General features: G+C 31.9%; 1 protein-coding gene across 1 annotated transcript in view; it reads right to left on the bottom strand.

Moving 5' to 3' along the window:
* LOC106468724 overlaps positions 1-13842 on the bottom strand; it is a 22830-nt gene extending 8988 nt beyond the window's left edge. Inside the window, exons 1-3 of the mRNA XM_013929201.2 lie at positions 13703-13842; positions 7102-7318; positions 4095-4283 (exon numbers count right to left, since the gene is read on the bottom strand). Coding sequence (XP_013784655.1) covers positions 4095-4283; positions 7102-7318; positions 13703-13708 — 412 coding nt within the window. The 5' untranslated portion in view covers positions 13709-13842. The remainder of the gene's footprint in view (positions 1-4094; positions 4284-7101; positions 7319-13702) is intronic.
* Between the last annotated feature and the right edge of the window lie 1939 nt (positions 13843-15781).

The raw sequence follows: 15781 nt of genomic DNA on the forward strand, positions 1-15781 counted from the left end.
GATCTTGGTGTAATTGTCGATCAGCCTCTAAAGCCATCCATGCAGTGTGCTGTTGCTGGTGGTAAGGCAAATATGATTTTAGGTTGTATCTACAGAAATACTGAATACAAGTATATAGAGGTTATAATTTCAATGTATAGGTCACTGGTTAGGCCACATTTGGAATATTGTGTTCAGTCTTGGACCTTAGGAAAGACGTTGAATTGTTGGAAAGGGTTCAGAGGAGGGTTATTAGAATGGTTCCTAGGATGGAGAGGCCATCATACGAGGAAAGGTTGAAATCTTAAATTGTTTTCTCTCGAAAAAAAGAAGATTTGGGGGGGGGGATCTGATTGAGGTGTTTAAGATTATAAAGGGAATTGATAGTGTTGATGCATCATCATTTTTCATACTTAACAGTGAGAACAGTAAGACTAGGGGACACAAGTATAAATTTTGGCTACACAGGAGTCATCTTCAGCTAATACAGTTTCATTTTTCAAAAAGGGTGGTTGGAATTTCATGTGGGTTGCCATTGGATATTGTGGAGGCAGTAAATGTAGGTGAGTTTAAGAGAAGGCTTGATAAATCTATGAATGATAAGGACTGGCTTCAAGATTTTTTTTAAAATTTATTTATTAGTAGTTTTTGTTTAGTTTCAAAGATGGAACAGCCAAGATAGACAAAAAGGTCCCATGTTGTTCCAAACATTATGTTATGTTAATAACATTTAATGCAACAGGCCAAAATCAAAGATCCTGGAACAGTTCTCAGCTCGTTTGTAATAATCTGGGAAAGTTATTGGCACAATGATCTAACTGATCTTGATAATGTTTGGTAGAATAAAAGCTTCCATTTAAAATTTTACAATAAAAAAGTGATAGTCACTTGACATTATATTTATTGTACCTTACAATCAGACATTTCTTACTTCTATAAAACATAAAACAAATTCATATAAACAGAAACAAACTTCAAAATGTTTCTCAATGATGGTACAACCTTTCTACTCCCTTGATAGTTTACTTCATTTTCAAAGAACCTTCTGAAATGAGAATCTTAATAAGTGCTATATAGGGCAGTATTTACTTGATACCTAGTCACGTGTGATTTTTAGAATATCAAACTCTGACAAGTCAAAATAAAATCTAGAGGACAAATTTTTTAACTCCCTTCCGTCACTGAAGACATGACAATTTTCTTCATTCTTAAACTGTACAAGCAAAATCATATTTTCATATCGCAACCATAACAAGACACCTGAATTTTGGAGTGAAGTATTATGGTTATACATCACAATCATGAAGCCAAAAGTGTTCTAGATCTTGCACTGCAAAATTTAGTAAAATAAGAATGAAGGGCTGACTCCAGACAACCACAGGGCTGTTCTCCATGCTAACAGACACAAGAAAGTTTTTCAAATTTTCATTCACTGGATAAATAATTGTTGTTGATACAATATTTCTCCAAGTGTTTAAAAAAACAGAAAATTACCGACATATATTTGATCTACATGTACCATACATCTGAAATACACCAAATTCATTTGTCTGAACTGAAACATAAGCCCAATTTCTTGAATTTTGTACACATTTTGCAAGTGGTCTCAAACCAAATTTTTTTATCCATTCCTCAATAGTAAGATTAAGAAGGTATAATTTCAGCTGGGATGATAGATTTACAAGAGATTTGAAACAATAGGTGGCTGAAATATTTTTGTGCATGTTCATTTTAGCCATATTTTGTTATTAACTGTGCAAATATATACAAGACCAACATCATCACTAATGATAGTTTCTTACTGTGTATGTAGGAATGTTATCAAGTTTCAGACTTTACCATCATTAATATCATTCTGTTACAGTAAACCAAAGACAAAAAAAAGATAATACTGCATGCATTATGCTAAAATCTAGCTTTAATTGGAATGTCTGTATTTTTCAGATGAACATAAATATGGAAAAATACATACATGTAGTATACAGATTTAACAGAAAAGATAGTGTATTTATAACAAGATTTAGCTATCATGCCCAAATGGGTGCATTCCATCTTGAGGAAAAAACTGCACCATTAAGTTTTAAATTTGATAAAAAGTAAGCTTGTAATCATTCTTCTACACATTTAAAGAAATTATATGCTTTAGAATTCTAATTTATTGAAAAAAAGTTTTATTTACTTAATTTTATGGATTAATAATTTATTTTCATCACAAATGTTGATTCTGGCTTGATTTAGGCACACTCTGAACAAAATTATTTCTTGATTTTTTTTTTCCAAGCATTTTATAACACTCATAGTTCCTTAAGGGGAAATTCATAATGGTTTAAAAAAAAAAGTGTTAATTTGACCTTGTAACATAAATATATGTGTAGTTTTATTGACTTTCAGCCAATCACTGTTCTTCAACCTCAGTTGTCATGATTTGATATAACTGACTATATATCAGCTTCAAGAAACTATTTGCTAGTGATTAGCAGAGATTACTACAAAGAGCTAAAACCTTAGCTTTATGATACATTATGAGAAGAAAAGATGTTTGTAAATAACTTCCTTTCCAATTACAGTCTTTTGACTTTTTTCTTGCTTGCTTTATAATTTTTTTTTACTTCATTTGAATTGTGGTGTCACAGCATAGAAAAAGAAATGTTTTCATGGAACAAGATGAGGTAGGCTTAGTTTAATCATTATGCTTATTGGCCTAAGTAAGTGTTTGAATGGGCTATGTAAATTGCTGAAAAAAAAAAGAGAGTAAAACAATACATATATATCAATATAGAGTGGGTTTAAAACTTAATTTATATTATCAAAACCTTCTGATTAACAATAAAAAAAAAAAACAGCTTGCTTATAACGTTGACATGATAAAAGTTTACTTTTATTCTGTGGTAGTGATTGTAAACACACACAACTAAGCAAGGTATTTTTTACACCTAAACAAATACAAAATTTGCAGGTTTATAAAATAAAAAGTTCATAGAAAAATTCTAAAAGTATGTAGAATGACAAACAATTGGTAATTAAAATCTACAACAAAGATAAGCATTAATTGCTTCTTAAAAAAACATACTGCAATGAAACCTTTTTAAAATTTCAGAGCTACGAATTCATAAAATTACATATAAAAAATATGTTTTTATTCGAAGAAGCTACATAATCTGTAGAAAATTATTCTGAAGGTTCCAAGTATTTCTTTCTGTAGTTTTTTCGCAATGCGATAAAATAAACCATACAATATATGCTTCATACTGACATACATAGGCCTAATCAAGCAAAGGCAGATTTCACTCAGTCCTATTTATTAAAGATTTCATTTGCCAGTAGAGTGAAAGTTAAAGTAACAGAACTGACTACATAAATACATACATACAACCTGTATAATTCTAGAACTGACTCATGTTGAGTAAATTGTTTTAATGATATATGCTCAATAGCCAGTCAGTTCTGACACTATAATTTATAACATATAATTAAAGTTGTTTGATTGGTCACTTTACAGATGTATCATCTTTAATAAATAACTGATTTAAACCTACTTTAAAGCCTGGTACAAATACACCATATACAGACAGACACACACACACACATCACCTAATGATTCCTATTGTTAGAATTAATGAAGAAAAATGGGTGGAGACTAACCACATAAACAGTTATTATGGTCCTTGAAACTTCTCTAAAATTAGCAACACCAATGGGGTACATAACCTGCTATATGAAAACATTTCACTAGAAGTAAATGAACTATAAACTTCTTAAGTTTTAAAAACAGCACTGCGATGAAAGAAAAGACTGAAATGATACAAACAAGAGCAATGAATGTCTTTTACTAAACACAATTAACACCTGAGAAATGAAATTTGACTGCCAAAGAAGTAGCCAGCTACGAGTTCTGGTACTAAATTAATAGCTTCCTAAGCAGTTAATTATTTTAGATAAAATGTAGTTAGAAATGAACTAATTAAGAAGAATGTATATTGAAACATGATTTACATAACGTTTAGGCCTAATACATACAAATTCCTTGCCCTATAGTTTTATCTGTGTTAACATAAATCTATGAATATAAAAAATATCTGTTAGAATGCACATCTACATAATAAACATTTTTTTACCTTTTGCACCCACACCTTCTGAAGCAGAGTAGCCTAGTTTAACAATAGCTGTCTGAAGAAGTTCAGTAAATAATGTACTGGTGGAAATTATAGCATAGCTGTCCACTTCTACCACAGTGGAACCATTGGAGGAGCTGCTAAACTGGGAAGGAGCTTGCTCCACTACACAATGTACTGGAAGAGATTTTCCTATAAAATAAGGCATTTACATTACTATACAAACAGAAAAACCTTCAAAACTATTAGGAGAGTATGCAAATATAACAAAAGAAAACAAAACAGAAAAAAAAACATTAGGCCAAATTAAAAGCATCTCTTCATCCTGCAAATACCTAAAAACATGATTTTCAAATTTAAAACTTATGGATCATTTGTAACAAGTCAGCTATGGCTGATCATATAATGCCTAGTTATTTTTTAACTTTGGTTCCAAACTTGTATACAATTCATAGATTGTCTTGCAGCATCAAACAATGATTAACAAAGGAGCTTTTATGGGAAGCACAAAGTGTAACACATTACACAATAATACACACATGCATCATGTCACAGCTTTAGCTGGAATAATGTGTGTACTTGTGGGAAAGAAAATTCTCTTCTGCATACAAGGTTTAGACATTTATTATAGTTTTAATAACACTGTGAAGTCAAAGCAAGTTTTCAGTATGTACCATAAACATACAACAACATGTGGAATGTTTAATGACATTGTACCTAATAAATATGGTACAAATCAAGAAACACTTAACTATGATAGAGAATTTTCAGAAGCAAATGACCACATGTTATTTATATAAAATGAAAATCAGTAAAGAACCAAACTTAAAATATGATGTGAGCAGCAATAAGCATTGGTGGATGTACTAAACTCTAGGTGTCTAGTCTGAGTCGTAAAAAATTCTTTGTGGTGTGTGCGTGTGTGTGTGTGTGTATTGCATATATAAATATCAAGTTATAAAGCCAAATTTATAAATTTACTACTTTTACTTAGGCATGTTTACCCAGCTTCCATTCTTGACAGTTTTCTTAAATAAATCCAATAGCATTTACTGTTTTATATTAATTTTTTAGCATGTGGCTCTTCTTCAATTTTATGCACAAAAGTCTATTTTATAGGTTTATCTGCTACAAAAATAACATCTGCTAGTGCCTACACCACATGTAATATCATGCAAATCTACAAGCATGAAAAATTTTAATCATGTGAAAAGTGGCTCACGATTATATATTATATTCACATATTATGAGTAAAATTATCAAATTTGTATCCTAAAGTTTGTTTCAATTTCCTTTGCTTTGTTAATTTTACTTTCTATATAACATTTCCATAACCAGCATTTTGCAGATACTTTTAACTATCTGGCAGATATCAATGCATCTGAATATCACAGCTGTCAAGGATCAGAGAATGCGAAGAAAGTTAAACAGTTTATCACTGGAAGTAACCCAAAAGCACCATTATCCAATACAGCTAGAGTAGGAATCTTTCTTGGAACAAGATAATTCACATGGAATTGTCTGTACAAGAGCCATGCTCACAACTTAGAAAGCACAAAGTCAAACTGAATTCTAGCACTTCAAAACTGTAATAGCAGTATCTGACAATTGATAAATGAAAGTAATCATCATGTTGGACAAATATGTCTATTTGTGTTAATACAAAACTCCAAGGAATTTGTTATCCTCCTGCTAGTGATACAACACATGAAAAATGGTACAAAACATGTCCCAGTTTTCCTAAGGGAGTTATAATGACAGCAGGTTACAGTTATAATGGTAACTTAAACACCTGGATAATAAAACAAATATAAAAAAAGCCAATATAAACTATGCAGACTACTAGGCTAATATTTTGACATGATTATACAATGGGGAATTAACAATTTAGCAAGAACTAGATGTCAAAGCAAAATGGACAGCCATATATCCAAGTCAACAAACTAGTTCTTCCATTAGATGCAAGTATAAACAGAAGTTCATGCTCTTCCACTTTCAGATATCTCCCACTTTTGCTTCTGACTTGCTCAAATGGATCCTCAGAAGCTGTTGTACAAACAAGACTGAATGACTGTAGGAAGTGTGTAAAAGAAAAGGGTACAATACTAACCTCAGTGTATTTTGTAAAAGCCTTCTGCAGTGGAAACTGCACTTAAAGAGTAGTACATAACTAAATTCATACCACAGAAGACTGCCAATGGTGGTAGAAGAATGGGCTGCAAGGCCTAGGCACTTATCCTTGTATCATTTCTAAAGATATCACTATGTATATGCTTTTACATAAAACTGAAAAAATTCAGTGCTAACTCAAACAGAAACAATGTCTAAGCAACATCCCTCGTGGTTGAGAAATGGAAAAGTCCCTGTCAAAGAGTCAATGGGGACTGTTTGCATTTTTCTTTCTCCAACTGTAATTTCTTAGAGGAATGAATACTGTATAGGGCAGGTATGTAACAAGTAACAAAGTTACATAGAAAAACGCTTGACAAGATGACACAACTAGGTCATGGTTTACATTTTTGAGATACAATTTTAAAGTGTAAGTTAACAAACAGATCTGTTATTTTAAATTAATGAAGCAACATCAAGTTTTCTTTGAATAATTTTACAAAAATGTTTATAATAAATTACATGATACCTTAAAACAAAAATATAGTTCACATATCTGATCACTAGGCTATTTCAGAGATCAAACAAAACATTGTAAGATAGAATAACAATGGTGTCACCAAATGTTATCATTACCACATTGTCATGAAACAAAATCTAAGAAATGAGATACAAGATTATTTCAAGAATGCAATAATATTGTACTGTACTCATTCTTTCTTGATCTCTCCCATGACATTCAAAAACAAGTGGGTGTCATATCATTTATATATAAAATGGGCATGATCAGCTTTACGATAACAATCCTTATGAACTTCTTTTATTGTAGCACTTACAAATAAAATGTTTTGTTCATACCGAATAATAAAAATTTTAAAATATACAAACGAAAAATAAATACCTGGTCCAAGTATTGGCATTTTGCTGTGGTGAGCTGTGTGAAAACCTTCAGACACAGTTGAAGATAGGTGGTTTGAACGACTACGAAGACCAGAAGACTCTCCATTTTCATGCCTATTTTGAACTTGCTCCCTCCTTTCAGTCAGTTCTTCAAGAGTTAGTATGTGACCATTGGAGTGTGTACTGGCCATTGCAGGTTGATTACTTAATATACTCTGCTGCAAAAACATTACCAATTTAAAACATAGGCTTAATTAAAAAGACTCATTATCACTGCAAGACTTTACTATATTTTGGGGCATTTAATAGCATGCCAAGATTAATTTCAAATATTATTCATAATACTGTCATGGTGTAAAAATCTCTGAAACAAAGAAGAGAAACACTCTACAATCACCAAAGCAAATCTGAAAGCACTGGCTTTGCTTACAGTTGTATTACAATTTCTAAGTTCCACTTATTACTTTTGTTTTGATACTTTATAAGGCGAACTGAAACTTTCCAATTTCTGGTTATAAATCGTACAAAACATAGCAAAAACTGACCAATGGCTTCACCTTTCAAAATGAACCCCCTCACTAAGAATTAACACAAATCTATCAAATAAATCTGGGTTAGATATCCATACTGGATAATACCAAGAGATCATTTAAAAATGGCAACTCTTCCCATTTGGCTTTTAATGAAAAAAATTATTGTAAAGCACAAACAATTTTCTTGCTAGAAACAATGAACTAGACAACTCCCTACTGATAAAAATGTAATATATGAAATGACATGTGCTAAGTGCTGAGAAACATGTTGATGAAACCAGTCATCTATTATATGAACATTTTAAGGAACACATTTGTGTCACTGTGAATCTTAATTTTAAAAGAGACCACTGCTAAAAACTTTCTCCTGCAAATGGTACAGTTGTTGTTCATCCTTCGAAGTTCGAAGAAGACCACGACATCATTTGGTCTATCTGTGGATACGGAGATGGCTCAGGAGTCCTATCCGAGCCAGGAAGCCTCGACCACATTCCTGGCATATATGGCTTGGTGTCCCGTTCTGAGTCGACCGCACCTGATCTTTCCGAGCTGCACCCTTCCCCTCGGCAACCAATCGACGTTTACATTCTGCTGTCACCAAACCCTGCCGGACCTTCGTTCTCCAAAGAAATCTATCCTGGGCGAGCGACTCCCAGCCTACTGCACTGCCATCGGCCTATCGCCGCAGGACTTTGGTTGATGTCGTGACGTGCGCTGGACTTGGATTATAGTGAGGAAGAGTTGCGAGAGTCGTCGACCTCACTCTCTCGTCCCTTCCCATCCTGATCCGTAATGGTACAGTAGATGAAATACCATTTACCATTAAGCATTCAGCAATATGTAACAATTTCCTTGATAAGAAATTCAAAGAGACTTTTCTGATTCAATCTTACAAATGTAAAATAAATATAAATAATTCTTAGACTTTGTAATTAGTGGGCTCTTTTTTCATTTTTACATTTGTTTGTTAGCTTGCGATTATATGTTACACAGTCATTCTAATATTTTTTGTATGTGCATTCTATAACACTTCTATCTAAAACAGTTTATAAACATTATGAATGTTCTTTTTTTTGATTTTCAGTTTGTATTGTTAGATGCTTGAGAAAGGCATAAGCTGAAACATCGGGTTTGTATAAAATTGTTTTTCAGGAGTGCGACTGTTTTTGGAAACGTAAATTATTTTTATACATTGGCTCTAGTATTTTCAAAGCCTCATTACTGATTATTCAGACCACATGCTTTAAACATCATGTAAGGGTGAAAATGAAGAGCTGTAATAACAAACAACTGACAGATAAGGAAGATGAACTATAAAAAAGTTGTTGATTTTATATTTCCAAGGAATATAGGATTTTAACAAATAGCAACCTATACTTGCAAGAACAGGAGATATATAACAAAATCAATAAATGTGTTGTTTACAAATGGAATTTCTCGAAATTTCACAGAAGTGAAAGTTAGATGACTTAATTTCTTCTTGTGAAATACATGTTATACAATATAAAAATACCAATTTTAAAACATTTTTGAATTTTGATATAGAATTAAAATTATATTTTTTACTTAAACTTTGAGAAATATAATTTGCAGATGTACATTTCACACATCAAAGGTGCACACAAGTTAAAATAGCCTAATAGTTGAAGCAGTTACATGACAGCATACAAGTTCAACTACAGCCTTGTTGTGTTCAGCTACATATAATAAAACTTTAAAAAGTAATAAAAGTGTTAAAAATATATTAAATTTAACACCACAACTTGTCAAGCTGAATTAAGTTCAAAATCTAATTTTAAGGCAGTAATGAATGGTATATTTTGACCTTTGAAGGTCAGGAACACACTAGCTTGCATAATTTACTGCTGGCACCACCATAATTACGATTATATACATGATTGAAAATCCTTTTGGTTCACATGCAATACATCACACAGAACAATAATCATGGTTTTATATTTTAAATTTTAAAAAATTCACATTGTTTATGTACGTACATATTTGATGCTACGTTTGACACATGTATAGTTGCATACAATAGCTAACGAAGCTTGCATTGCAAGAATACTGTACAGTGGTAAATTAAAATAACTGCAGGTGGATAAGCAAAACATATCTTTATTTAATAATCACCACTCCACACAGGTTAACAATCACAGTCTTAACGACATAAAATTGTTGATTAATAAACTAATAAACATAATAATAATAAAAACACAGTGAAACAGGACATAGTAGAACTAAGTTTGATTAGAAAATATAGACCTCTAATTGCAAAAAGAAATTACAAGAGATAATGTTATTATGAGTCAATGTTTTAACAAAATTTTTGATTAATTAAGTATATGCTTTGGGGAGGAGAGTGGGGGTGTAGGGTTACAATGTTTCTCCTTTTTATATATTAAAATTATTAGTGTTAGCATACATTTTATGTTTCATACTTATTTTACCATATCACTTCTCTATGTTTTTACACTAGGCATAACTACACATATAACTATAATGTTTTGATGGTGTGTGTGTTTTCTTTTTAATACAACTACTTTTAATTAATGGGCATTATACGAGTCAAAAGATCAAATTTTAGATGTGAATGACATTTAATGTGTGATAACTATTCAAACATTGTCAAACAGTTTCTGTTAACGAGAGAAAGACAAACAAACTGAAACTGCTTAAATGACACCTGATAAACCTTCAAATGTTTAAAACTATCTTTGAATTCCTAGATAGTGAACAATTATTTGAAAATAGCCCCATGAACTTCCAAATTCAAAATCAATATGACTCCAAACAAAAAAATTATAATCATAAGTTTGGAAATCACAAAATGCCCCAAGGATGGTGCTGAATAATACAAATTCTTTAATACATAATAACAAACATGTCATATTTAGTTAAAATATGGTAAAACCTAACTACAAGTGAATACCTCACATAAATATTCATACAGAAATTTTATAATGAAAAAGGTGCCCTAATGGAGAATAAATTAAATCTTTAAATGCATGTTCAACACACAAAAATAAAAAGCATATCCTATAACATAGAATGATCACACACACAAATTACAGAATAGCCAAACTTCACACCATTAAAACCCAAAGGAAGCTTTACATCAAAACACTGAGTGTCTAATTTGGTGTTAGAAGATCGTATATTACTAGCGAAGTAATTGTAAACAGAAATAATTAAGAATTCAAAAAAATAAAAATCATGTTAAGTAAAACACCATAACACCAACATTTATTATTATTAATTAGAACTTCTGAGTGAAAGTAAAGAAGAGTATATAATACTGTATGTCAACCACACTACAAGCATATCTACAATATTCGATGTCAACAAGGCATTTCATCCAATACCAGGACTCTTTGGGCTGGCTGTGATACAACAGACAGAACAATGGTTGAGAAGCTATATATATCAGCAAACTGCCTGACAATAGCTGATACAATGTGAAATGGACTAAGTTAGTGATGGAGATGCCTCACTACATCTCAAACAAGATGTTACAATAGAATTAAGTGATATTACAAGATGGTTAACTCTTCTTGTTAAAAGTAGGCAAAAAGAAGCAAAAACTTAATAATCCCAGTGGAGTTATTGTAAAAGTTAATTTCAAAGCAAATACGTATAAATATAAAAAAGACAGCAGTGTATTAAGATAAAGTGTAAGAGATACACCTACTACAGTACTAGATATGACACTGCATACAATCACAAGCTTGTAGTAAAATTCAGAAATGAGAAACAAAACAGTATTATACTAGAACAATTTTAAACAGAACAGGCCTTTCACTAGTATTGGCAGAGGATTCTTTACACTTCAGCCTCAGCTATTTAAGTCTTTTGTTTGTTTTTTTCTACATTTTAATTTTCTTCACTGCTCAGAGGTTGCATTTGACACCTAGTACTCTTCATCACTCAAAATGTGCCAGGAAAGATGCCAGCTACAAATGAGTTTTTATTTTAATAGCAATTTGGATCTCATTGCTGTCATTAGTCATCACATAGGTGCTGGCTGTTTTAGTCATCTCACCTCATGCAGCCTTGTCAACTACTTCCACCATCTTTAAAAAAGGGACTATGGCCTATGTTGATAGAATTTCAACAATAGTAGAGCCATCACTTTAAGTTTTGGACATCTACTGTAAAAGAATGGAAATCTTGGCCCTTTGAAGAAGGATGTGACCTCCTTGGGAGATGTTGCACTCCCCATCATCAGACAAAGTGGTCTTCCACCATGGTCAAACAATGAGGCAGGAATTTATAAAGTTTCAAAAACATTATTTAGTAAAATCATGAATGACAAGACTTCTATAAATACTGCACTGCAAAGCTACTGTTGGACTATCAAGAGTCACCTTCTCTCAACTGGAAGAATGACATTTTATAATCCCTCTTTGATTTTTACAAACATTCAATTCTTCTTAACACTTCTAAACTTTTCCATGAATTTCATAATTACCATGGATAAGAGTTACCATAGAAATTATATGCTACTTAGTCTTACTTCTGTTATAGGAAAAATTATGAGTCTTATATGATAAGGAAAATAATTATGGATTCATCTAATATTGCTTTACCAACATTATATTTTGTCAAAAAAGGAGGAGGAGTACAAAAAGCAGGGACAGACCTAAAGGAAGAGCTTGCACAGCCCAAGAGTCATCAGTGAAGGGATATTTTAGGTGTGCAAAAATGGGGTGAGGGAAAGAGAGGTAGGCACCAAAGGTTCCAGAGTTTTAACAATATTATAGGTATAGAAATTTATATGTTTTTTTGCATTACTTTGGAGGCCCACAATATGAGAAGCCTGTCGGTGCACTGCCCCAACTGCAACAACATTAAATATGCCACTTTATATGGACAACAAGGGACCATTTAGTCCTTCAAGGCTGTCCTTGCAACACAGTTTACAATCATCCAAACATTTAAGGATAACCAGTAAAACAAAAAGTCACATTTTAACAATGCCTGAAAGCCATAAATAGCAAAAATATATTTCTTTTAATGATATCGGTAAAAGAAAAATTTTAATGTTGACAACACAACTCCTTTCACACCCACCCATCAGGATATTACCGATTACCCCCTTTGAAACTCTTGTAAAGTGCTGGCCTCCACTACTTCTGTTGACAATTCATTCCATAAGAAAATAACCAAATAATCATGTTATAAAAATGTCTTAACTGGCACCTAGTCTTTTCCAAGTCTTAAATTTGTGTCCTCTCAGTCTCACCCTATCATCTTGAGAATGTAGTGTAAATAAACCAGACACTTATCCAATTTATATCTCCCAAATAATCTTGTAAACTTAAAAAATCAAAATACAATGAGAACATGTTTTACCCTTGTTTTCTCAAGAGAAAATAATGTTTACTAGGAATAGTTGGATAATTTGGATTAATACAGTAAAAAATAATGAATATAGATACAGTTTATTAGTATTAAAATTTAAAAGGTATAACTATGCTTACAGCACAAATAAAATATAAGTTCCCCAAAACTGTTACTTTAAATTGAAATCCAATTATCTAAGTACAGATCTTATAACAATAACTTGCAAGTTAGTCATACTCAAGGTTCTCACCTATCCTATGTAAAATTACAAGCATAACTTGTATTTATAAGCTCGCTTATAATGGTATATAGGCCAGAATGTAGTAGTAGTATAGTGCAGAGCCTAGTTAATACTTAATTATAATAGTTACAAGTTCACCATGTTCCTGCACTCAGGCTGCAGCAGTTTATACTATTACCATTAGTAATGGTAATACTGTAACTTGCGTTTCTAATTCAACACATTTGCACGGATTATAATAGAAATACATCGTCTGTCTCCAGCTTTGTGACATCTATTATATTATATATATATATATTAATGCTTATTAGCATTATTAATGCAATATTGTTTTTGTTTCTATACTACTGTTAATGTGTTATTTATTGAGTGTTTATAGGTCTAAAAAAGGTTGAAATATTGCGCGTAAGTAGTTTTTCTGCAGTTATTCTTATTATATGTTGTAAGGTTTTAGAAACAATAAATTATAAAATCATTCTTACCTCCATAGTACTATTACTAGTATTAGTAGTACTAAACCTACTACGACTAGTTACTTCTAATTCTAACTAGGTTAGTCTTATCATTCACAGGCATACGATTATTATAATTTTAACATGACGAAGTCACAAAGGCTTTTATCGTTTTCATACCTTTGAAGGCACGTTCACCTCTCTGACGTACACGGCAAAAAATAAATTAATATAATAAATCGTATTTTCGAAATAAGGAAATTTTTTGGTTGTTTTTATGGAATTCAATTTTAGAACATTGTAAAACTAAAGTTTTTTTTTACAACAGTAACCAGTTAATAAAATTGCATGTAATATGTAATTTGTAAACAACGAACATCAACATATCACTTTCGTACCTGACCTAGAAACCTATTGTAATGCGTTTAAAGTAGGAAAGTATATACACGACGAACATTAAAAGAAACATTGTACCTATGCATATTACAATCAAGAAGTTAATAAATATAAATAGCTCTTCGACCACTCCTATGTCTTTTTTATCCCAGCTGGCCGATGAGTCCTGGTAATGTGTTAATGGTAGAAATATTTCATTAGCACTGGATATGGCAAATATGTAGTTGACATATTATTATATATTCTTCTTTGGTTTCACTCATAAGCTCTTAAATTTGCATCTCGTACATTCCTTTGGTGATTTGCTTATAAAAATGGTCTAACGAACATCTCCACTCAAATATTGCAAAGTTTATTTAGTTGTATTGTTGTTATATTATTGTGCCATGCGTTTCTATCACCTTATATTAATGTAGTAGCAGTATTCTGAATTTATCATTTATTCTTTATAAGTACAATTTTCACATAACATGTGGCCGAGAAAGTATGTAAGTTTGTCGCTAGCTGCCCAACGGAGTAGCTAGTGCCTTTGTTCCTTTGTTATTATCTGGAGATAACACCTGTTCTGCCCAAGCCCATGGACATGCGTTGTAAAGCTTATTGGTTAGTTTCACCTGTGCAACTAGTGAACTGATGTTCCCTAACAGAGTTAACTGATGTCGGCCAAATCGACCACAGGAAAAGTGGAGTATGCGAGTGTATGTGGGAAAGGACGTTATAGTATCTCCATGTATATAAGTGGTGTTCTGTGGTTTACTACAGACAAAGTCTATAATGTTGGTGCAGAGTAATATAGCTATAAACTCCACACATGAAAAAAGCTCTTTCCTGTCGAAAAAAACAAGTAGCTCAGGAAGTTGTGTGCAAAACATGAATAACTCAGATTGAGGAGAATACCATGCACACTATAACTTATGATACTTCTATGAGCAATTACATTTGCAGAAAGATGTGATGTGCTGTTGTTGGAAACCGCCAAGCAATGGTTCCCAGCCTGTGTTACAGCTAGTGGTCCCTAGAGTTTTGAAGCATGAGATTCTCCAGAATTTGTATAACACAAAGTCTGGAGGGCACCAAAGTATTACATGCACTTTTGATAATGTTCAATTGCTATTCTTCTGGCTGTATTCAGAGTGTCAAGCATATACTTGTTAAGATTGTTAATCCGAACCGAATTGACTTGGAAAACTTATCCTACATCATGATGACATACCATTCAACTGACCAATGTTGCGTATTAGAATTTCAAATTGAATTAACTGATAATTTAAATTTAGTAATTAAATTATACTTTGGATTTAGTATTTAAATATATGCCGATATATGATGTTTGCCAACAAGATTGATACACACAGTTTTCTTTTATACAAATACGTTTTAATATACACACAACAATACAATTTACAATATCCGTTATTACACATAGTTTTTACAGACAATGATTTATAAACAAAAGTTTCACATACTTACAAGCAGTATAAAATTCTTCTTTCTAATCCAGAACTTCTTCGATATTTTATCGAGGGTTCACGAAGAGCGAGTTGATTACGAGTTGACGGAGACATATTTCACTTAACGGGAAGCTAGCTAGCTTTATCCTTTGCCACACACGCCAAGTTTTTCACCGTTGAAGTTAGATAATGTTTTCGTAAAAGTACTAATGTCCGATGAGAATCCACTGAAGTTAAATGAGTTGTAATATTTGAACTTTAT

This window comes from Limulus polyphemus, unplaced genomic scaffold (genome assembly GCF_000517525.1).
Source record: "Limulus polyphemus unplaced genomic scaffold, Limulus_polyphemus-2.1.2 Scaffold3, whole genome shotgun sequence".
Classification (NCBI taxonomy): domain Eukaryota; kingdom Metazoa; phylum Arthropoda; class Merostomata; order Xiphosura; family Limulidae; genus Limulus; species Limulus polyphemus.